The 25,585-nt window shown below is 42.3% G+C and overlaps 1 protein-coding gene across 6 annotated transcripts in view; it reads left to right on the plus strand.

The window, feature by feature from the left end:
- Positions 1-7,502, plus strand: part of NAV3 (neuron navigator 3) — an 898,866-nt gene extending 891,364 nt beyond the window's left edge. For all 6 annotated transcript variants that reach the window (XM_077265345.1, XM_077265346.1, XM_077265343.1 and 3 more), the window contains one exon: positions 5,097-7,502. In XM_077265345.1, coding sequence (XP_077121460.1) covers positions 5,097-5,216 — 120 coding nt within the window. In that variant the 3' untranslated portion in view covers positions 5,217-7,502. The remainder of the gene's footprint in view (positions 1-5,096) is intronic.
- Positions 7,503-25,585: the final 18,083 nt, after the last annotated feature.

The following is a 25,585-nucleotide window of genomic DNA, read 5'->3' on the forward strand; positions in this document are numbered from 1 at the left end:
GAGGGAGGTTATTAGGGAAGGGCAGAGGTCTGGTATATGGAGTGGTTGGGGTGGTGGAACAGTTAGGGTTTGCCTTGTTTGGTCGATCTTGTTTTTGAAGTAGGTGGCAAAGTCCTCGGAAGAGATGAGGGGAGTTGGAGGTGGCAGTGGTGGGCGGAGGAGGGAGGTAAATGTGCTGAATAGTTGTTTTGGGTTGTAGGATAGTGAAGATACAAGGTTAGTGAAATAGGTCTGTTTAGCGGAGGTGAGGGCTAATTTGAAGTCAAATGTAGCTTGTTTGAAAGCAGTGAAGTCGTCTGGCAGGCGTGTTTTCTTCCAATGCCGCTCCGCAACCCTGGATGCTTGTCGAAGTTTTTTTGTGAGATTGTTATGCCAAGGTTGCCTACTGGCTCGTCGCACTGTGCCATGCATGAGAGGGGCGACCTGAGTCTATGGCTGATGTGAGGGTGGAGTTATAAAAAGCGGTGGTGCTGTCCGTGTCATGGAGTGAAGATATGGAGGACAGAGGTAGAAGAGAGTCTGAGAGTCTGTGAATGTCTAGATGTGCGAGGTTTCTGCGAGGATGTGGTAATGGCTGGACATGGGGGGTGTGACATACGTCATAGGGCGTGAAAGAGTTAAATGTGTTTTGTACATTTTTTGTTATTGTTTTTATTTTTTGTATAACTATTATTGATGAGTGAACATGCTCAGATAAGATGTTATCCATGGATGCTCGTGTGCTAACCGGGCGTGTTCAAGTAAAATGTTTGAGTCCCTGCGGCTGCGTCTCTCATGGCTGTTTGACAGCTTAACAGACAGGTAATCCATGCATGTGTTTCGGCTGTCAAACAGCCACAAGAAATGCTGCTTGGACCCGAACATTTTATTTGAGCATGCCGAAGTAACTCAGTTAGCACACGAGCATGCTCGGATAAAACCTTATCCGAGCATGTTCGCTCGTCATCATTAATCACTATATTAAATAAAAAGAAATCTCACAATTTTCACACTGGTCATGAAGCTTAGTATGAGAGTACTACTTCCTGTTGGGCACATGACCTTTATCAGAAGTAGACTGACTCATATTCTACTGAAATGTACAGATGTAGCCAAGTTCACCTTAAGGCCGGTTTCACACATCCTGGTATTTGCAGCATCGGAAAAAACTGTACCTGAGATATCAATGTTTGTGTGGGTAATACTTGTGGCATACGTGTGTCATCCGTGTGCATGTGTGCAGGATGTTTTGCTTCCCGTACTGCTGTTAAAAAATGGACATGTCAACGTATTTTGCCGATTGACACACGGTCCGTGGAAACACACTGAGATGTGCGCAGGCCCATTCACGAGAATGAGTCACCTCACGTACCAGACACACTGACCTCTGAAGGAGTACTAACACAGCACTGGGATCCATGACTTCAATTACACAAATGGAATTTAAATGGACTTGTGCGTTTTTTTCTCGGTGGTGTCCATCTTTTTATACAGGCACAATGTATATGTTTTGTGCCGGTAAGAAAAGACAGACACCACCAATGGATTTATTGGGGTTTCTTTCTAAGTCCTGTTTTTCAGGGATTCAAATGAAAACCTCCAGTCTCATTTCATATACGCAGTTTGAACAGGGCATAAGAACCTTGCTGCTATATATTTTATTATGATTATTTCTTTAAATATTGCTTTAATCTGTTTATGGTATATGAGAGAATAATTTTGTTGGGAATTTCTTTTAAGAAGCTATTTTGATTAAGTTCATCCAAGTTATTATAAAAGTCTTAAAGTGAAGGCCCACCCCAGAAAACTGCAGGTTTTTTTTTTTATATATTTTTATTGGCACTGTAGCACTGTATTTCTATTACAGGGCTGTGCCGATGAATATAGGGGAGAGTTTATAATTCCCAGCAAACCAAATTTGTGGGTAGGGATAAAGGGGCATTGCCTACCACCTCCCGACAAATGTGCTATAATTTAGGACACAAAACTCTCATACATTGTTTCTGAAATCTCATAGCTGGCACTGGTTTATTATTCCTGTGCACCAAACAAGCACCACATTTATTAAGAGGTGTCGGCATTCGTACAAATTTTGATGTACCTTACTCCAGTGGCTTGAAGGACAGCAAATGCCTTGGTAAATTTCCACTATATTTTTAAATCAAAACACACTGGCTGCCTCTAGAAGGAGCTTAGTAGCTTTCTTCATACTGTTATGCATTTAAAGGGGTTGTCCACTACTTGAGAGGGGAGTATTTTTTTTTCTTTTTAAGTCAGGTAATATAATATTTAGGAAGGGATTGTCAGAGAAATGGACAACCCATTTAGCTCAATGATAAAACATTATTATTATTATATTATTATTACTAGATGGAGGCCTGATGCTATCGCATCGGGAGGGTGGTAATGTCATGATGGGGACAAGCATGCGGCGCTGTTGTTGCCTAATGGCATCCTGTGATAATCTAATGACTTTTGAATCAGGGGACTCATGTGCTTGACACCTACGCTTATATGCATTGTTTTTGTCCCAGCAATGCTGTTGCTCTTCAAGAGTCTCATTTGCCCTTTGTTGTCTTTGACGTTGTGCCTTTGCTGCTTTCCTTTGATTGTCATTGGCGTACTTTTTCTGAGGAGCCATGTTGGCATTGATATTTGCTTTTTAAAGGGGTTTTCCCACAAACAAAAGTTAATTTAAAAAATTGTCTGTGTCTGACCGTGTACCAAACATACCACAGCTCCTGGGCAGGGGAGGAAGCAAAAGGCAATACTGACATTACTGCAGGAGATCACAGAGGATACATTTTGTGAAGTAAAATACTTTTAAAAAACAGTCAGTGAAATATTTTACCTCACAAAATGAATCCACTGTGATCCCCTGCTGTAATGTCAGTATTGTCTTTTGCTTCCTCCCCTGCCCAGGAGATGTGGTATGCTCCGTACATGGTCAGACACACTCACCCCTGTGTCTGACCGTGTACAGAACATACCACAGCTCCTGGGCAGAGGAGGAAGCAAAAGACAATAGTGACATTACAGCAGGAGATCGCAGAGGATACATTTTGTGAGGAAAAATATTTTTTAAAAACAGTCAGTGAAATATTTTACTTCACAAAATGAATCCACTGTGATCCCCTGCTGTAATGACAGCATTGTTTTTTGCTTCCTCCTCTGCCCAGGAGATGTGGTATGCTCCGTACATGGTCAGACACAGTCAATTTTTAAATTAACTTTCGTTCATGGGAAAACCCCTTTAATGTGACCGGCTTCCTCTGCCTGTAGACAAGTCACGCATCTACCTCCGGGATCAGCCGAATGATTCACTGCACCTGTGCGGAATTCGCACAGGTGTAGTAAATCAGACCGCTGTCATCTTTGTGCAGACAGATAGCGGTGGTCACATTAAAACTGCGCATGTGCTCCTCTTGTCCAAAATGGTGGCAGTCAGTGGATCATTCGGCTGATCCCGGTGGCGGCGTGCTCCAAACGGTGTTCCACTAGTGGTACTGCACAAGAGGCTGCGTTAGTGTGTGTGTGTGAGTGTGTGTGAGAGTGTGGGTGTGCGTGTGTGTGTGGTGCGTAAGGCATATAGAGTGTGTGTGTGTATGTGGTGCGACGGTGTTTCGCTGGTGGTACCAGCAGCAGTTTCCATATTGAGACACCCATCACTTGGGTGTCCCAATATGGCGGTCGGTGAACTTCCTCCGCTTGGAATTCTGGGATACGGTGACATCTGGACAGAACAGGAAATGAAAACATAACAAGGCAATTACATAAATAGATTATTATTATTATTATGTAAATATATGTCTTTTGTAGGAGATAAAAAAAGGAGCTGCAACAACTATAATTATTAAGAAATGTATCAGTACAGAATCGTGGAACTAAAATTACATCATGATAAAAGACAAATATTCAGTTTTAAGGCTCATCAGTGTACATATATATAATAAAAAAGTAGGGCAGGACTCACTGGGGCTCATTTATGATAACTAGTGTCCTAGAAAAATGACAGTTGGAGTCTAGCTTCTGTAGACACATCATCATTCCAGTCTAGTGTTCATGCATAAGCCCCACTGAGTGCAGATTATCATTGTATCCACTCCTTCAGAAGGGTAATAGTCTGTATAGGAATAATTTTAAAGACTAAAAGTGTACTTTTTCTCTATATTGATTTAGCCTTAGACTAAAGTGGAATATTACCTTTTATAATATCTTGTACTTTGTGCCCCTCACCTTCATATTAATAGAGTGCCAGCCTCTGCTCCCTCTATCAGCTGTTGTAACCCCCATAATGTGCGAGTTGCTGTACACTACATTTTCCTTAAATAATGTAAACCAAAAATGCCAACTTCACAACATTACATGTCACAAATGCCCTCATACTTTTCCAGCCCCAATGCCCCAAAGAGGGTCAACCACATTGTCTTCAAATAACAGCAATCAGTATCAGTAGTATCAGCAAAAGATGTTTTTTTCTCCAAAATAGTCATCTCACATGAGTCATCTCAAGATACGTAAAGCCAAAAGACGAAAAATAAGAAATGACACATCTGTACATTAAAGTGTTTTTTTTCTTGGAAACAGGAATTCATCTAACCTTGTTGCATGCCACATTGAATATTCTGTACTTCATGTTAATCTTTTCTAATACTTTGCTGTCACACTACAAATGTTAACCAAGAAATATTCATCCTGAAAACCATATAAGTCTCATTTTAACCTTGTCCTTTGAACTTCTCTTTCTACTATGGAGAAAAACAAAGCTTAAGAATGAATGCACATTTATCTGGCTCTTTGTTGTATTAGGTGGTGTAAACGCCTAATAAATCATTATTAATTAACATGCTGCATCCAGTTTATTAATATAAAGAAGACTGGAAGTGCTGCTCATCTTTTCATAGATGAATAATCTCATAACTAAGATGGATTGTTGTAGCAAGCTGGACGGACGGTGCCTCTGTTCTATCCTTGTTGCCGTTTTATATAACACTTGTTGATTGATTAAGAAGATAAGTCATAGTGTCAATAGGTTTCTGCCTAATGAAAGAACAGTTTTATGGTGTAAAATATCCGATCTGCATGCTTGGAGTAATGCATTATTTTCTTATTAACAGATGAGCATGCTAATGCGTCTTCAAGAAGCAGCCAATTTCTCAAGTGGACAAAGCTGTGACAGTGACGGCGCAAGCCACCACAACGAAGGTCTAGATCCATCTGTCGAGTCAACCCTCTGAGAAGCCACCTCCAGATGGTGTATTGGTATAGAAAACGGTTTGGTCCAGTAGATCACTGCCATTATGGAAGCAGCACAATGCAACACCCATGCCAGAATAATGTGCTGGTAGGCAGGTGACTAGGCTCTGACATTAAGTGAGGTGAAGAAATTGAAATGGATAGATTTAATTTGCTTCTCATCAAGGTATTTGAATATGAATGGAGCAATAAGAATCTCCATTAGTCAACTGGAAAAGGCCCAAGATACAGGGCAAACAAGCAGATTGCACATTTGTTAGCCAAACTGGAATGGTTTAGTTTCTTTGCAAGGTTTACAGCACAGATGTTTGTGTATATTGTGTGTTCTTGTTTTTTGACATTATGTATCAATTGTGCAGTGTTTTTAACCCACTTCAAATCTCTGATGTAAGACATTGTGCCGGTCACATGACTACATTGGTGAGATTGTTGTGTACTGCCTCCATACTAGATGATGCTCCTCAGAAAAAGCACAAAATGTATTTGTGCAACTAGAAGAAAATCTACTGTGATATACTGGATAAGTGCCAATTGTAAATCTGAACTGCCATGCTCGCAATTCTGAATTCCCCTGCGTTGAGTCACTTGCTTCAAATTGTCCTCATTGCAGCTATGGTGTTTTTGTAACCACCTGCTGCCCGCTTAAAAGATTTTATACAAATTACTAAGGCTTCCCCTGGAGATGCTTTCATGTGAGCATTGTGAGTGAAGAATGAAGGACAGGAAAAAAAAGAATATAAAGTCATATGGTGCTGTCTCATTGCCTTAAAATGTATCTTAATAGTCTTACAGTCAGAGTTCAGAATCTGCTGATGCGTCCTACAGTGTTTCCGTTACCCATTAGCTTTGAGATACTATTTAGTGCAGAGTCTTGCGTTCTTTTCATAAATGAGAACCAGTAATGACTGCATGCTCTGATGTTGTCTTAATCTCAGAAATACAGGTGAACAATAGCACATGTCTACCATAACAAAAGTGGAACAGTTGGTTTGAAAACCTTCAAGAATAGTTTTTTTTTTCTTTTGTTTAGAGAGACATTTTGGATGATCTCCCAGCAGAGCTGGGGGCACGCGATGAAGCATGAGCACAATTGGATTTTTTTTTGCCCTCTCTTGTGTCTTATATTCTAAGCATGTTTGAGTTACTCCTGTTTCAAGTTGGGTTCTCAATGTCGAGTAAGAATGAGGCGGTGTAGAATTTTTAATATAATTGGGTTGGTTTTTGCACAGTGTTTTGGGTGGGCGATGTATATACCTAGATATCATGACAAAAACAATGCCTTGCACCATGCAAACAAGACAAGTTTGTACTTTAATTTGTTGGTGTGTGTTTCATGACTTAATATGTTGCAAACAAATCTACAATGCAACTGTTGAGGCTGTTTTTTTCCAGTGTGCTTATCCTGTACTTATACTATGCAGGAGATACAAAGCTACATCGGCATGTTATTAAAAAAAAAACTTTCAAAACCTACATTACAAGGAATTATCAGACTTAGAACAGATTGCATTAGATCTGATTCCTGGTACAATAAGAAATGCAATGAATCAACACAATAAATGACGTAATTACATAAGGGCTATGGCATTGTGTAGAAAACATACAACAGGAGCTACCTTCAATATTGTAACTGGTGCTACACAACACTCGTGGCCACCATTTGGTCATCTACTGTAATTCTTCTGCAAGAACTCCGCTCTACAGCTCTTGGCTAAGGCAAGCTTATCCTACACGGTGCTATTGGCCCATTGTACAATCCTAATTATGTCGTGCATGTGCAAACTCCACATTAATCTAATATGTAGAAAGACAATATATACACCTACCGGCTCCATATATCTTGTCTCCGTCATGTCATCTGGATAAGATTGCAAATCTTTTCCTGACGTCTCTGACATGCACATCAGACAGAAGCATAGCTAGAACTTCCTGCAATACAGCTCAGTGAGTACACGTCGTTTACAACGAAGAAGAACAATGTTTGTGAAACATTTGTCTGTATACATTTTATATTTTGTACATTTTTTGATGTAACATATCATGTAAATAGACAGAAGCAGTGAAATAATTCATCTGAAAAGTTTTGTAGTCTTTGTAAAGCCCTTACAATACGTTTTGGTGTAATCAGAATCGATTGAATGATGTATTTTCTATAAGTTGATTGTTCTCCTAGCCTGTAAACCAGCTTGCATCTATTTTTTTGCAGATGTGCGCAGTGTAACTGTCTAAATTATTACTTTGACATTAAAGTGGAATTATTTATTGAATTGTACCATTGTCGTCTTTTCCATACTAGCGAAAAATAGGCGGCTGCTCCTATTAAGATGTCCTTCTTGCGAATCCTATCCCTAGACATAATGGGGAAAATATGTACCTGACCATATGTCATAGAGGAATTTGTCATCTAAATATTAATATAATAATAATTTTAGAACAAGATGCAATGTTAAGAATGATTTTATCAATAATTACACTGTATTAAAGTAAATCTCCAGGAGCTCCGTAACCCCCTAAATTCATTGTTTTCCCAATATATACAAAATGTGACCATTCTTTATAGTTTTTTACCTAATTGAAACGTTAATAAAAAGTACCGATCACCAGTTTTGTTTGAAATGCCAAAATCCCTCAAATGATAAGTTTTGCCTAAATTGGACTAATTAAAGAAAAAATTGCCGCATACCACTGTACAAATGACCTGATTCTCTTCATGAATAGTACACTGTAAAAACAGCAGGTTTCGCAAACAATCCCAGGATCTTTAGACTCTGATTAAAGGCCTCTATTGCATTATTACAGTTACCAATGTGTGAAGGTTTTGGCCTGCATGGCTCACATAATCTGGAAGTTCACAGATCACAGCTTTGTCCTAATGGCAAAAATATACAAAAAAAAAAGCTGCCAAACGGCAAGTTAAAGGAAGAAAAAAATAGCAGGTAATCAGTGCTTTTAAATACTGACTTACATACGTATCATTTTCAAGTTCACAACCAGTCAATTGGGAGTGAGTCATCAGAAAATGACCTATTATTTAAATAAGGTATTTATGTTAATTGCATTTTTGTAAATGTATGATAACACTCTTTCAATTTTCTGCATACCTATTCATCTGAAAATTCTATTGGAAACCTTGCAATATTAGATCCATCTGTAGGAGGTCTTTGCGTTTAGCTCAAGCGCCTTCTTGATTTTTGCATCTCTGTTATGGAGTGATATGCTTCTCCCTCTAGGACCCAATATTTACCTCCACCTTCTGCTGCTAATCACACACCTGGGCTGAAGGTTTACATACATTCAATTGCTACAGCATGTGCGGGTGTTAGCTCATGCTTGCCTCAGACTTGTTGGAAGTTCTAGCAGTCAGTGTCTTCCCTGAGAACTCTTAGAGGATTGCTGGTGTGACATCTCGGTTGTCTTCTCAAGCTAAGTGTTTCCCCCATCTGCCTACTCTCTCCATCTTTAGTTTTTGTGGGACTGACTAGTGCTGACCCCATCCCCTCTCTATCTAGTGCCTATCGGTAGGGTCAGCCAGGGATTAGGTTCCTGCATGGTGATAGGTACAGAACCTATATAGGGATTTTTGGGGCAGACAGGTTGATTTTAGATATGCCTAGGGTTCTCCACTCCCCTTTTCTCTAGTGTTTGGGCTCCCCGTTCGCTCTTTCTGTTGTTGTGCACTTACTTATTCTTCACCCAGTGTGACATATGGCTGCTGAAAAGAACAAGAATTTTAGTGACCAGTGTGAAAAATTGCAATTTTTTTATAGTTTTTGTTTTTTAAATGGGCATTTTGGTACTCTAATATTGATGGCCTATCCTTAGGTTAGGTCATAAATATCAACTCGGTGGTGGTGCAACATGCGGTACTCCCACCAATCAGCTGTTCCTGATTCTGGTAATGGCCAGATATGACCAGTTGCAGAGCTAAGCAACACAGGTCTGTCATTTGCATAATGGTGCAGCCAAGTACTTCATATCCTAAGGATAGGCCATCAATATTAACCTCTTTCCAGCATCGGGAGTAATAGTACGCCGATATCTGACCCCCTTCCTTTGCATAGTAACATATTTATTAAGGTTGAAGGAAGACTTTAAGTCCATCTAGTTCAACCCATAGCCTAACCTGTTGTGAAATTGGATTTTGGGCTCCCCCGGTGGCCACTGGTGGAATTGAACTTGTGTGCATCATCCCCTCTGTTCACCTGTTCCCATCAGGATGTGGGAGTCGCTATTTAACCTTGCTCCTCTGTCACTTCCATGTCGGTCAAAATTGTAATCAGAAGCCTTTCTGTGCATGTTCCTGCTACCAGACAACTTCCAGCTAAGTCGGACTTTTGTCCTTGTTTGTTTTTTGCATTTTGTTCCAGTTCACAGCTGCAGTTTCGTTTCTGTGTCTGGAAAGCTCTTGTGATCTGAAATTGCCACTCTGATGTTATGAGTTAATACTAGAGTCTTAAAGTAATTTCAGGATGGTGTATTGATAGGGTTTTCAGCTGACCATGAAAGTACCCTTTCTGTCTTCCGGCTATCTAGTAAGCGGACCTCGATTTTGCTAAACCTATTTTCATACTACGTTTGTCATTTTCATCTTAAATCACCGCCAATATATGTGGGGGCCTCTGTCTGCCTTTCGGGGAAATTTCTCTAGAGGTGAGCCAGGACTATATTTTCCTCTGCCAGGATTAGTTAGTCCTCCGGCCGGCGCTGGGCGTCTAGGGATAAAACGCAGGCTACGCTACCCGGCTACTGTTAGTTGTGCGGCAGGTTTAGTTCATGGTCAGTTTAAGTTTCCATCCTTCCAAGAGCTAGTTCCTATGTATGCTGGGCTATGTTCTCTTGCCATTGAGAACCATAACAGTTTGACCGGCCCACAAAGGGTTAAATTAATTGGCAGAGAAAGGAGAGAAAAAAGAAGTCTGCTGAAAATTTTTTTTTTTTTTTTTTTTTCCTTCAGTTCTGAGTGTGCTTTCAATTGAATCACTTGCAAGTCTGCCTATATTGCAGCCTTCCTCTCTCTCTCTCCTTCTAATCCTGGAATGGCTCTGTGTTCACCTGTTTAAAATGGATATTCAGAGTTTAGCTGCAGGTTTGAATAATCTCACCACGAAAGTTCAAAATTTACAAGATTTTGTTGTTCATGTTCCTATATCTGAACCTAGAATTCCTTTGCCTGAATTTTTCTCGGGGAATAGATCTTGCTTTCAAAATTTCAAAAATAATTGCAAGTTGTTTTTGTCCCTGAAATCTCGCTCTGCTGGAGATCCTGCTCAGCAGGTCAGGATTGTGATTTCCTTGCTCCGGGGCGACCCTCAAGATTGGGCTTTTGCATTGGCTCCAGGGGATCCTGCGTTGCTCAATGTGGATGCGTTTTTTCTGGCCTTGGGGTTGCTTTATGAGGAACCTCATTTAGAGCTTCAGGCGGAAAAAGCCTTGATGTCCCTATCTCAGGGGCAAGATGAAGTTGAAATATACTGCCAAAAATTCCGTAAATGGTCTGTGCTTACTCAGTGGAATGAGTGCGCCCTGGCGGCGAATTTCAGAGAGGGTCTCTCTGATGCCGTTAAGGATGTTATGGTGGGGTTCCCTGTGCCTGCGGGTCTGAATGAGTCCATGACAATGGCTATCCAGATCGATAGACGTCTGCGGGAGCGCAAACCTGTGCACCATTTGGCGGTGTCTACTGAGAAGACGCCAGAAAATATGCAATGTCATAGAATTCTGTCCAGAAGCGAACGGCAGAATTTTAGACGAAAAAATGGGTTGTGCTTTTATTGTGGTGATTCAACTCATGTTATATCAGCATGCTCTAAGCGTACTAAGAAGCTTGATAAGTCAGTTTCAATTGGCACTTTTCAGTCTAAGTTTATTCTATCTGTGACCCTGATTTGTTCTTTATCATCTATTACCGTGGATGCCTATGTCGACTCTGGCGCCGCTTTGAGTCTTATGGATTGGTCCTTTGCCAAACGCTGTGGGTATGATTTAGAGCCTCTTGAAACTCCTATACCTCTGAAGGGGATTGACTCCACCCCATTGGCTAGTAATAAACCACAATACTGGACACAAGTAACTATGCGAATTAATCCGGATCATCAGGAGATTATTCGCTTTCTTGTGCTGTATAATCTACATGATGTGTTGGTGCTTGGATTGCCATGGCTGCAATCTCATAACCCAGTCCTCGACTGGAACGCTATGTCTGTGTTAAGCTGGGGATGTAAGGGGATGCATGGGGACGTACCTTTGGTTTCCATTTCGTCATCTATTCCCTCTGAGATTCCTGAATTCTTGTCTGACTATCGTGACGTTTTTGAAGAACCTAAGCTTGGTTCATTACCTCCGCACCGGGAGTGCGATTGTGCCATAGATTTGATTCCGGGTAGTAAATACCCTAAGGGTCGTTTATTTAATCTGTCTGTGCCTGAACATGCTGCTATGCGAGAATATATAAAGGAGTCCTTGGAAAAGGGACATATTCGTCCTTCGTCATCTCCCTTAGGAGCCGTTTTTTTCTTTGTGTCTAAGAAAGATGGCTCTTTGAGGCCGTGTATTGATTATCGGCTTTTGAATAAAATCACGGTTAAATATCAATATCCGTTGCCACTGCTGACTGATTTGTTTGCTCGCATAAAGGGGGCCAAGTGGTTCTCTAAGATAGATCTCCGTGGGGCGTATAATTTGGTGCGAATTAAGCAGGGGGATGAGTGGAAGACCGCATTTAATACGCCCGAGGGCCACTTTGAGTATTTGGTGATGCCTTTTGGCCTTTCAAATGCCCCTTCAGTCTTTCAGTCCTTTATGCATGACATTTTCCGTGATTATTTGGATAAATTTATGATCGTGTATCTGGATGATATTCTGATTTTTTCGGATGACTGGGACTCTCATGTCCAGCAGGTCAGGAGGGTTTTTCAGGTTTTGCGGTCTAATTCCTTGTGTGTGAAGGGTTCTAAGTGCGTTTTTGGGGTTCAAAAGATTTCCTTCTTGGGATACATTTTTTCCCCCTCTTCCATCGAGATGGATCCTGTCAAGGTTCGGGCTATTTGTGATTGGACGCAACCCTCTTCTCTTAAGAGTCTTCAGAAATTTTTGGGCTTTGCTAACTTTTATCGTCGATTTATTGCTGGTTTTTCTGATGTTGTTAAACCATTGACTGATTTGACTAAGAAGGGTGCTGATGTTGCTGATTGGTCCCCTGCTGCTGTGGAGGCCTTTCGGGAGCTTAAGCGCCGCTTTTCTTCCGCCCCTGTGTTGCGTCAGCCTGATGTTGCTCTTCCTTTTCAGGTTGAGGTCGACGCTTCTGAAATCGGAGCTGGGGCGGTTTTGTCGCAAAGAAGTTCCGACTGCTCCGTGATGAAACCTTGTGCTTTTTTTTCTCGTAAATTTTCGCCCGCCGAGCGGAATTATGATATTGGGAATCGGGAGCTTTTGGCCATGAAGTGGGCTTTTGAGGAGTGGCGTCATTGGCTTGAGGGGGCTAGACATCAGGTGGTGGTATTGACCGACCACAAAAATTTAATTTATCTTGAGTCCGCCAGACGCCTGAATCCTAGACAGGCGCGCTGGTCGTTGTTTTTCTCTCGGTTTAATTTTGTGGTGTCATACCTACCGGGTTCTAAGAATGTTAAGGCGGATGCCCTTTCTAGGAGTTTTGAGCCTGACTCCCCTGGTAATTCTGAACCTACAGGTATCCTTAAGGATGGAGTGATATTGTCTGCCGTTTCTCCAGACCTGCGGCGGGCCTTGCAGGATTTTCAGGCGGATAGACCTGATCGTTGCCCACCTGGTAGACTGTTTGTTCCTGATGATTGGACCAGTAAAGTCATTTCTGAGGTTCATTCTTCTGCGTTGGCAGGTCATCCTGGAATCTTTGGTACCAGGGATTTGGTGGCAAGGTCCTTCTGGTGGCCTTCCCTGTCACGAGATGTACGAGGCTTTGTGCAGTCTTGTGACGTTTGTGCTCGGGCCAAGCCTTGTTGTTCTCGGGCTAGTGGATTGTTGTTGCCCTTGCCTCTCCCGAAGAGGCCTTGGACGCACATCTCGATGGATTTTATTTCGGATCTTCCTGTTTCTCAGAAGATGTCTGTCATCTGGGTGGTGTGTGACCGTTTCTCTAAGATGGTCCATTTGGTTCCCCTGCCTAAGTTGCCTTCTTCTTCCGAGTTGGTCCCTCTGTTTTTTCAAAATGTGGTTCGTTTGCATGGTATTCCGGAGAATATCGTTTCTGACAGAGGAACCCAATTCGTGTCTAGATTTTGGCGGGCATTCTGTGCTAGGATGGGCATAGATTTGTCTTTCTCGTCTGCTTTCCATCCTCAGACTAATGGCCAGACCGAGCGGACGAATCAGACTTTGGAGACATATTTGAGGTGTTTTGTGTCTGCAGATCAGGATGATTGGGTTGCTTTTTTGCCTTTAGCGGAGTTTGCCCTCAATAATCGGGCCAGCTCTGCCACCTTGGTGTCTCCTTTTTTTTGTAATTCGGGGTTTCATCCTCGATTTTCCTCCGGTCAGGTGGAATCTTCGGATTGTCCTGGAGTGGATGCTGTGGTGGAGAGGTTGCATCAGATTTGGGGGCAGGTGGTGGACAATTTGAAGTTGTCCCAGGAGAAGACTCAGCTTTTTGCCAACCGCCGGCGTCGGGTTGGTCCTCGGCTTTGTGTCGGGGACTTGGTGTGGTTGTCTTCTCGTTTTGTCCCTATGAGGGTTTCTTCTCCTAAGTTTAAGCCTCGGTTCATCGGCCCGTACAAGATATTGGAGATTCTTAACCCTGTGTCCTTCCGTTTGGACCTCCCTGCATCTTTTTCTATTCATAATGTTTTTCATCGGTCATTGTTGCGCAGGTATGAGGTACCGGTTGTGCCTTCCGTTGAGCCTCCTGCTCCGGTGTTGGTTGAGGGCGAGTTGGAGTACGTTGTGGAAAAAATCTTGGACTCCCGTGTTTCCAGACGGAAACTCCAGTATCTGGTCAAATGGAAGGGATACGGTCAGGAGGATAATTCTTGGGTGACTGCCTCTGATGTTCATGCCTCCGATCTGGTCCGTGCCTTTCATAGGGCTCATCCTGATCGCCCTGGTGGTTCTGGTGAGGGTTCGGTGCCCCCTCCTTGAGGGGGGGGTACTGTTGTGAAATTGGATTTTGGGCTCCCCCGGTGGCCACTGGTGGAATTGAACTTGTGTGCATCATCCCCTCTGTTCACCTGTTCCCATCAGGATGTGGGAGTCGCTATTTAACCTTGCTCCTCTGTCACTTCCATGCCGGTCAACATTGTAATCAGAAGCCTTTCTGTGCATGTTCCTGCTACCAGACAACTTCCAGCTAAGTCGGACTTTTGTCCTTGTTTGTTTTTTGCATTTTGTTCCAGTTCACAGCTGCAGTTTCGTTTCTGTGTCTGGAAAGCTCTTGTGATCTGAAATTGCCACTCTGATGTTATGAGTTAATACTAGAGTCTTAAAGTAATTTCAGGATGGTGTATTGATAGGGTTTTCAGCTGACCATGAAAGTACCCTTTCTGTCTTCCGGCTATCTAGTAAGCGGACCTCGATTTTGCTAAACCTATTTTCATACTACGTTTGTCATTTTCATCTTAAATCACCGCCAATATATGTGGGGGCCTCTGTCTGCCTTTCGGGGAAATTTCTCTTGAGGTGAGCCAGGACTATATTTTCCTCTGCCAGGATTAGTTAGTCCTCCGGCCGGCGCTGGGCGTCTAGGGATAAAACGCAGGCTACGCTACCCGGCTACTGTTAGTTGTGCGGCAGGTTTAGTTCATGGTCAGTTTAAGTTTCCATCCTTCCAAGAGCTAGTTCCTATGTATGCTGGGCTATGTTCTCTTGCCATTGAGAACCATAACACTAACCTAACATGCCCTAACATGTTGATCCAGAGGAATGCAAAAAAACACATGTGGCAAAGAGTAAGCTCCACATTGGGGAAAAAAATTCCTTCCCGACTTCACATACGGCAATCAGACTAGTTCCCTGGATCAACACCCTATCAAGGAATCTAGTATATAGTATATAACCTGTAACATCATACTTTTCAAGAAAGGCATCCAGTCCCCTCTTAAATTTAGGTAATGAATCACTCATTACAACATCATACGGCAGAGAGTTCCATAGTCTCACTGCTATTACAGTAAAGAATCCGCGTGTAATAATTATAGGGGATAACTCAGAAGACTCTTTGCGTGGAACAAGACAACTACAGGACACAGTTTTATAAGTGGTAAAGTCTATATTATCACACGGTGATTCAAACAGGTGCAGAGAGAAACTCAAGTCCACAACACATGGTGCAAATAATAAACGCAGCTTAGCAGTCTATAGGAAACTTCAGAGCAAAATGCAATCAAGCAGAAAGTCTATGAAGCAGTTATTCTTGTGGATACTTGACACGAATAAATCCTTGTCTTAGTCCAGACACAGATAGATATGCTTATAGGCAGTTCAAATCATATCTTAGCTCAACCAGGGAGGCCTGGTTAATAGTCTCAGGTTAATGCAAAGCAGCAGCAGCTTACATGTCCAGCAAATGCAGGTGAAGTAAACACGAGCAGCAGATGAAGGAGGATTACTGGAAACTTGTGTAAGCAGCAGGAACTCAGAGCAGAGTAGCAGGATCACCACACAGGTTCACAGGAGCAGGTGTATAGCCAGGAAGTAATCAGAGATCAGGAGCTGGATGCAAGGCAGAATACTCTAGCACAGACTGAAGGCTGGGGTGGAGTTTTATAGCAGGAAGACACAGTGCACATGAGACCAAAGACGCCATCTTGGAAAAGGGCAGTAATGCACAAAAGGTAAAAAATGTTCAGAGTCCTGACATTACTCCCTCCTTAGAAGTGGCCTCAGGATGATCCTGGACCTAGTTTCTCAGGGAATCTCTGATGAAAACGAGAAATCTTCTGTTGGGCATTGATGTTTTCCACAGGTTCCCAAGAGACTTCCTCAGGGGGATATCCCTGCCATCTTATCAGATATTGGAGCCGATTCCTGCGAATCCTGGAATCAATAATTTCCTCCACCACAAATTGTTCTTGCCCATCAATCACCACAGGCTGCGGAGGTGGCACAACACGTCCCTGGAAGGTTTTAGGAGATACAAGCTTTAATAAAGATACATGAAAAACTGGGTGTACCTTCATTGTCCTAGGCAGCCTCAGCTGGCAGGCCACAGAGCTCACAATACCGTTGATCTTGAAAGGGCCAATGAATTTCTGTCCAAGTTTTTGTGAAGGAACGTTTAACTTCAGATTCTTAGTTGCTAACCACACGGAATCTCCTACCTTGAACATGGGTGCAGGTTTACGGAATCTATCAGCCGATCTCTTATAACGTTCTTGAGCTGTGGTCAGGGATTCCTTCAGAACCTCCAGATCTTGTCTCATCGCAGTCAGCCTTTCCTCCACTGCCGGAACCAGAGAATTAATTGGAGACCTAGGTAAAATACACTGATGATAACCCAGAATGGCAAAGAAAGGTGTAAATTTAGTGGAGACGCTCTGAGAATTATTATATGAAAATTCGGCTAACGGCAACAACTCCAACCAATCATCCTGGAGATGGCTGACATAGCATCTTAGATATTGTTCCAGCGTCTGGTTGGTACACTCAGTCTGACCATTTGTCTGGGGATGGTAAGCAGAAGAGAGACAGACATTAATATTGAGTGCAGAGCAAAACCCCTTCCAGAATCTTGAAGTGAACTGTACTCCACGGTCAGAGATGATCTATTCCGGAACCCCGTGCAACCAAAAGACATTCTATATAACCAAGTTCACTGTATCTTTAGCTGAGGGGAGGCCGGTGCACGGAACAAAATGAGCAGCTTTAGTCAGGTGATCAACTACCACCATGATTGTATTCATGCCCCCTGATGTAGGCAGCTCCACAATAAAGTCCATTGATATAGACCCCCAAGGGCGGGACGGAACAGGTAATGGTTGTAGAAGACCCATAGGTGCCACATGAGGAGTCTTGTAACGGGCACATACCTCGCAAGAGAGAACATAGTCCTTGGTATCCTTCAGGCAAGTTGGCCACCAGAAGAATCGGCTCAGGAACTCTTGTGTCTTCTGTACCCCCTGTGACCAGCCAACTTGGAGTCATGTACCAACTTGAGGATCTGCAGACGGACGACCTCCGGGACGTAGATACGTCGATCTCTGAACCACATGCCACCCTTAAAGACAAGATTAATATCCACAAGTGGGTTGGCCAGAAATACATCACCTTCATAGGCCTCCCTGCACTCCTTCCACAAGTCCTGATCGTGGATAACTCCGATGAAATTGGCATCAGATAGAATGGTCTTGGACGGGGCTCCAGGTACGGAATCCGCAGCATGGATTTGGGATAAAGCATCAGCCTTCCCATTACGAGAACCTGGACGGTACGAGATAACAAAGTTAAATTGATTTAAAAATAAGTTCCAACAAGCCTGACGAGGAGAAAGACATCTAGTGGATCTAAGGAACTCTAGATTGAGATGGTCAGTTAGCACTATGATCTGTTGTGCAGCTCCTTGCAGATGATGCCTCCATTCCTTGAAAGCCACAATAATAGCCAGCAATTCCTTGTCTCCCATGTCATAATTCTTCTCTGCTGAGGTTAGTCTATGGGAAAAAAAAGCACAAGGATGTAGCAGACCCTTCTCTCCAGTTCTTTGGGAGAGAATAGCCCCCAAAGCATTATCAGAAGCGTCCACCTCCACAATGAAAGGAAATGTTGGATCTGGGTGTATCAACAACGGTGCTGATGTGAAACAGATCTTAAGCCTATCAAAAGCTTCTTGAGCCTGTGATGACCACTTAAAGGGCTTTTCCTTCTTTGTCAAGGAAGTAATGGGACAGACAATATCAGAAAAATTTTGAATGAAGCGTCTGTAGAAATTTGCAAAACCAATAAAACTTTGGACCTCCTTAACATTCTTGGGTACCGGCCAGTCAAGGATAGCCTGAATCTTACCAGATTCCATGTTCAGTCCCTGGGGAGAGATGATATAACCCAAGACATTGTCTCCCATGTCATAATTCTTCTCTGCTGAGGTTAGTCTATGGGAAAAAAAGCACAAGGATGTAGCAGACCCTTCTCTCCAGTTCTTTGGGAGAGAGTAGCCCCCAAAGCATTATCAGAAGCATCCACCTCCACAATGAAAGGAAGTGTTGGATCTGGGTGTATCAACAACGGTGCTGATGTGAAACAGATCTTAAGCCTATCAAAAGCTTCTTGAGCCTGTGATGACCACTTAAAGGGCTTTTCCTTCTTTGTCAAGGAAGTAATGGGACGGACAATATCAGAAAAATTTTGAATGAAGCGTCTGTAGAAATTTGCAAAACCAATAAAACTTTGGACCTCCTTAACATTCTTGGGTACCGGCCAGTCAAGGATAGCCTGAATCTTACCAGATTTCATGTTCAGTCCCTGGGGAGAGATGATATAACCCAAGACCTGTATCTCAGAACTATGGAACTCGCATTTCTCCGGCTTAATATACAGATGGTTCTCTTTCAGACGTTTTAAAACAGTTTTGACATGTTCTTCATGTTCCTGTAGAGAGTCAGAAAAGATTAGTATATCGTCCAAATAGATCACCACAAACTGGTCCAACAAATCTCTGAAACTGTCATTAGCAAGGTGTTGAAATGTTGCAGGGGCGTTACAAAGCCCGAAGGGCATCACAAGAGATTCAAAGTGTCCATACCGGCATCTGAATGCTGTCTTCCACTCATCCCCTGGACGAATAGGCACCAAATTATAAGCCCCACGAAGATCCAGTTTAGAGAACACCTTAGCATGGCGGACTCTTTCCAGTAATTCGGGAATCAGGGGCAAAGGGTAACGGTTTCGTATGGTTACCTTATTGAGTTCCCGATAGTCAACACAGGGTCTCAGGGTCCCATCCTTCTTCTGTACAAAAAAGATAGGTGCCCCTGCTGGTGAGGAAGAAGGACGAATGAAGCCTTTGGCCAGATTTTCATCAGTATACTCTTTTAAGGCTTGAAGCTCAGGTGCCGCCAAAGGGTATACGTTACCAAAAGGATCGGCTGCCCCGGGAAGCAGCTCAATGGGACAGTCATAATGCCTGTGTGGAGGAAGCTGATCTGCATTCTTCTTGTCACAGATGTCAGAGAACTCTTTATAAGCTGGAGGTAAAGAAAATACCTGTACATGTGTTTCCGTAGTTGTGGACTCAGGGACAGCTTCTGTTAACGCTGAGTTGCTCCTTGTTGCGAAGATAATCTCCTTGGTCTCCCAGTTGATAATTGGGTTCTGAGAACGCAACCAAGGAATGCCTAAAATCACAGGAAAATGAGGAGAAGAAATTAGCAAGAAAGAAAGTTGCTCCTGATGATTAGGCTCCAACAAAATTTCAAGGGGTACGGTCTCCTGATCCACAGGCCCAGAGATTAAAGGTGACCCATCCACTGTTTCCATGGTAATTGGAGAGGCTCTTTGCTGAATTTTAATACCATGTTCCTTGGCAAATGCAATATCCATGAAATTACCACCTGCACCAGAGTCAATCATATCTGAACTGGAAATCCACTGTCCTGAACACAGGATCTTAATAGGGAGAGAACAGTGAGAGTTCTTTTCCTTCAGTTCCTTGGGGGGGTGAAGTCATAGAAAGTGAATGGAATACAGCGTTTAAAGGCAGGCTACATTCAGAGATGTCAGATTCATCATCACAGTTGTCATACTCCCCTATTGCTGCTAGCACCTTGTTAGGCCATCTAGAACACTTAGGACAATTGATCAAGAAGTGGTCAGACTGCCTGCAGTAGAAACATAGACTTTCACGAAGGCGATGCTCCCGGCGCTCATTGATCTCGCGCCTCTGAACGGAATCAATTTGCATGGGCACCTCCTCCACCTCCCGAGAGGTTTTACCTGCAGGCTCTTTGGAAGGAAGGGAAAAGTTAGAAATACGGTTATATGCAGCAAATTTCTCCTGCCTATGCTCAGTAAGGGGAATGTCTATGCACACACAATCCTGTATAAATGTCTCTAGCTCTTGTGGTGAGTCAGAGAGGGCTAGTTCATCTTTTACAATACATGACAGACCCCTTTTAAAAATAGGCAATTGTGCATAACTGTCCCAATTGGTATCTACCGCCAATCTCCTGAATTCAGTGGCATACTCAATAACAGAACGTTTAGCCTGGCGTAAAGACAAAAAAGCAGATTCAGCGGTTGCATGGCGATTAGAGTCATCAAACATTAATGTCATAGCAGCCAAGAAATCATCTAAGTCATTTAACCGTGGGTCACGAGACTCAATCATCAGATTCGCCCAGGCGAGCGCTCATGAGGTCAGTAGCATTATTACACACAATACTTTGGATCTATCAGTAGGAAAACGGTCAGCATGCACATCAAAATATAGCATACATTGATTCACAAAGCCACAAAATTTGTCGCGATCACCATTAAATCTGAATGCGGGCAACTTAGGTGGGCTAGCTGGTGGCGGTTGCCCAGAGGGTAAAGTCACTTGTGCAGCTATTTGCTTGCTTATGTCCTGAAAAGCCCGTCCATACTGGGACTCTATGCCAGCAAGTTTGTTTTTCTGGGCTGCCATGCGTTTGCTCAGGTCTTGCAAAGTCTGTCCAAACATTTGTTGATTGAGTTCAAAGCTTCCAAACTTCTTTTGCAGGCCTTCCACATCTTTCTGCAGTGATCTAATTATGGAAAACACCTGCTCTAATCTGCTTTCTGCAGTCATTGTTCCAGCAGTCTCCTTTTTTTTTAGGCTAGAGTATCCTGTAATAATTATAGGAGATAACTCAGGAGACTCTTTGCGTGGAACAAGACAACTACAGGACACAGTTTTATAAGTGGTAAAGTCTATATTATCACACGGTGATTCAAACAGGTGCAGAGAGAAACTCAAGTCCACAACACTTGGTGCAAATAATAAACACAGCTTAGCAGTCTATAGGAAACTTCAGAGCAAAATGCAATCAAGCAGAAAGTCTATGAAGCACAGTTATTCTTGTGGATACTTGACACGAATAAATCCTTGTCTTAGTCCAGACACAGATAGATATGCTTATAGGCAGTTCAAATCATATCTTAGCTCAACCAGGGAGGCATGGTTAATAGTCTCAGGTTAATGCAAAGCAGCAGCAGCTTACATGTCCAGCAAATGCAGGTGGAAGTAAACACGAGCAGCAGATGAAGGAGGATTACTGGAAACTTGTGTATGCAGCAGGAACTCAGAGCAGAGTAGCAGGATCACCACACAGGTTCACAGGAACAGGTGTATAGCCTGGGAGTAATCAGAGATCAGGAGCTGGATGCAAGGCAGAACACTCTAGCACAGACTGAAGGCTGGGGTGGAGTTTTATAGCAGGAAGACACAGTGCACATGAGACCAAAGACGCCATCTTGGAAAAGGGCAGTAATGCACAAAAGGTAAGAAATGTTCAGAGTCCTGACACCGAGTCTGTTATTATGCTTAAACCTTCTTTCCTCCAGATGTAGAGGATGCCCCCTTGTCCCTGTCTCGGGTCTATAATTAAAAAGATCATCAGAAAGGTCTTTGTACTGTCCCCTCATATATTTACACATTAAAATAAGATCACCCTTTAGCCTTCGTTTTTCCAAACTAAATAGCCCCAAGTGTAATAACCTATCTTGGTATTGCAGACCCCCAGTCCTCTAATAACCTTGGTCACTCTTCTCTGCACCCGCTCTTGTTCACCTATGTCTTTCTTATACACTGGAGACCAGAACTGTGCACAGTATTCTAAGTGTGGTCGAACTAGTGACTTGTATAGAGGTAAAATTATGTTCTCCTCATAAGCATCTATGCCTCTTTTAATGCATCCCATTATTTTATTTTCCTTTGTAGCAGCTGCCTGACACTGGCCACTAAATGTGAGTTTGTCATCCACCCAGGTCTTTTTCATTGACGGTTTTGCCCAGAGTTTTAGTATTAAGCACATAGTTATACAACTTATTATTTCTACCCAAGTGCATGATCTTATATTTATCCCCATTAAAGCTCATTTGCCATTTATCAGCCGAAGCTTCTAGTTTACATAAATCATCCTGTAATATAAAATTGTCCTCCTCTGTATTGATTACCCTGCAGAGTTTAGTGTCATCTGCAAATATTGAAATTCTACTCTGTATGCCCCTACAAGGTCATTAATAAATATGTTAAAAAGAAGAGGGCCCAATACTGACCCCTGTGGTACCCCACTGCTAACCATGACCCAGTCCGAGTGTGCTCCATTAATAACCACCCTTTGTTTCCTAACCCTGAGCCAGCTCTTAACCCACTTACACATATTTTCCCCTATCCCCATTGTTCTCATTTTATGTATCAACCTTTTGTGTGGCACCATATAAAAAGCTTTTGAAAAGTCCATATACACTACCACTGGGTTCCCTTGGTCCAGTCCGGAACTTACCTCTTCATAGAAATTGATCAGATTAGTCAGACAGGAACGGTCCCTAGTAAACCCATGATGATATTGGGTCATGAGGTTGTTCCTCTTCAGATACTCCAGCATAGCATCCCTTAGAATGCCCTCCAGGATTTTACCCACAGCAGAGGTTAAGCTTACTAGCCTATAATTTCTAAGTTCAGTTTTTGTCCCCTTTTTGAATATTAGCACCACATTTGCTATACGCCAGTCCTGTGGTACAGATCCTGTTATTATGGTGTCTTTAAAGTTTAAATGATGTGGGCTCCGGCGCTAAGCCCACATCTTTTCCAGCACATATCAGCTGTTTTGAACAGCTGATATGTGCCTCTAACAGCTACTGTTGGAATCGTGATCCACCCACGGCTGTTAACTAGGTAAATGCCGCTATCAAACTTTGACAGCGGCATTTAACATGTGCTTCCGGCAAGCTCGCCGGAAATCCTGCCCATCAGCGCCCGTGTCACATGCCCGCGGTTCACCGCTGGGTTGGCATGACAAACAGAGGTCATCAATAGAATTCTATGTTTGTCACTGCCGAATTGCTATGAGCGCCACCAGTGGTCGGCGCTCATAGCAAGTGAGCAATTCTGCTACATACATTCAATCTGATCATCACCTGTATGTAGCAGAGCCGATCGGTTTATCACAGCTTCTAGTCTCCCATGGAGACTACCAAAGCATGCCAAAAGTTAAAAAAAAATGTTTTTAAAAATAAAAAAAAAATTAAAAAATATAAAAGTTGAAATCTCCCCTCTTTTGCCCCATTCAAAACAAAACAATAAAAAAAAAAATCAAACATACACATGTTTGGCTTTGTCACATTCAGAATCACCCGATCTGTCAATATAAAAAAGAATTAACCCGATTGCTAAACGGCATAATGACAAAAAAAGTCAAAACCCCCAGAATTATGTTTCTTTGGGCGATGCAACATTGCATTAAATTGCAATAACGGGCGATCAAAAGATCACATCTGCACCAAAATATCATTATAAATCTCAGCACGGTGCTCAAAAAATAAGCCCTCACCCAACCCGAGATCACGAAAAATGGAGGCGTTACGAGTATCAGAAAATAGTGATTTTTTTTTTTTTTTAGCAAACTTTGGAATTTTTTTTCACCACTTATATAAAAAAGAACTTAAACATGTTTGGTGTCTATGAACTCATAATGACCTGGAAAATCATAATGGCAGGTCAGTTTTAGTATTTAGTGAACATAATAAAAAAGCAACACAAGAAACAATTGTGGAATTGCACTTTTTTGGCAATTTCACCGCACTTGGAATTTTTTTCCCGTTTTCTAGTAAACGATATGTTAAAACCAATGGTGTAGTTCAAAAGTAGAACTTGTCCTGCAAAAAGCAAGCTCTCATATGGCCATATTGACAGAAAAATAAAAAGAGTTATGCTCTTGGAAAAAGGGGAGCAAAGAACCAAAACGAAAATACCTCCTGGGGTTAAAGAGTTAAATTACTGGAAACCTATTTAATATACAAGTGGTGTTCAAAAGTCCTGCATAGGCCTGAAGAAAACTATATGTTTCATACTTCTGCATCTCTACAGTGAAACTGGTGGAACATATGGAACATATATGTTTTTGTAATACCTCATTGTATGCCATACTCATTTTTGAATGTCCCAAGTGTATAAATTGTTATGGTATGCACATTTTTGATAATTTTTTTTACAGCATAACCATACCTACACCAGTACAGTGTGTAGAATGGTGAACAAGTTTCTAAGTTCATTAACTTCCAATGCAAGTTCACACAGACTTAATTTACTTTTTAAGATTTATTATTTTTTATTTCAGAGTCCTGAAAAGGGCCTTTTGAGTGCATCTTTAGCTTCTAATACTTTATTGGCCAGCCTTTGCTCTTGAGCACCACCTTGCATCTCTGTGGCTTTGAGTGAACAAGCTTCTGCAGATGTTCACGAGTGATGATGTGGTTCCAGGCCTGTATCAGAGCCTCAATCACCTCACTCACACAGCTCAAACACTCTGGCTTGTACTCTTCATGTGGGAGTGGGAACCTTCTCACATAAGACTTGCCATCATTTCCTAAAATGCAAAAAGTGCTTTCATCACTAAATAGCACTTTTTCCCACTCCTCCTTCCTCCATTTTAAATATTTCAATGCCCACAGTTTTCACCTTTGTCTTTGTATGGCTGTCATCAATGGCTTCTTTCGGGCCTTGCACCCTCTCAATCCTGCTTCCAAACATCTCTTCCTAACAGTTGATGTTGCTACCTCAATATTGCACTTTTCTTGCCATTCTCGCAGAAGCTGAGGAGAGGTGAGCTTTCGATTGGCAAGGGATGTTTTTATCAGTACTCTATCCTCCCTTTTAGTTGACTTTCTGGGCCGACCAAATCTGGGCCTGTCCTGGGTAATTCCAAGCTGCTTATGTTTCTGCAAAATTCTTACGATTGTACTCTGATTACAGCCGACCTTCCTTGCGATCTGGGGGCCAGTATAACCCTCTTCATGTAGCACCACAACTCGCACACGATCCTCCGCAGACAAAAATCTGAAGGCTCCCATCATAAAACTCTACAGTATGATTCACTAGATAGACCAACAGATAAAACAAAGAAACAAAGCAGCAGATGTGATGCAATGTAATGCAATGTGATTGGCTGCCATATCCAGGTTATGATTGGTCACAAGAACCTCATCTGTGATTGGCTAATTTTGGATCTGAAGCTGTACAATATTTAGTTGTGCTTTCAATTCCCATATTGTTGCAATAATTTCAGGCAAAACTGCTTCAAAAGCTAAAAATATTACAGGGAGAGAATGCAAAATTGTATTCTGAACAAAACCATATATAATATGTCATATTAGCATCGAAGTTATTCGACAGAAAACGTTTAAAACTTGAAAAATCAATTTATCCTAT

Source organism: Ranitomeya variabilis, chromosome 5, assembly GCF_051348905.1.
Source record: "Ranitomeya variabilis isolate aRanVar5 chromosome 5, aRanVar5.hap1, whole genome shotgun sequence".
NCBI lineage: Eukaryota > Metazoa > Chordata > Amphibia > Anura > Dendrobatidae > Ranitomeya > Ranitomeya variabilis.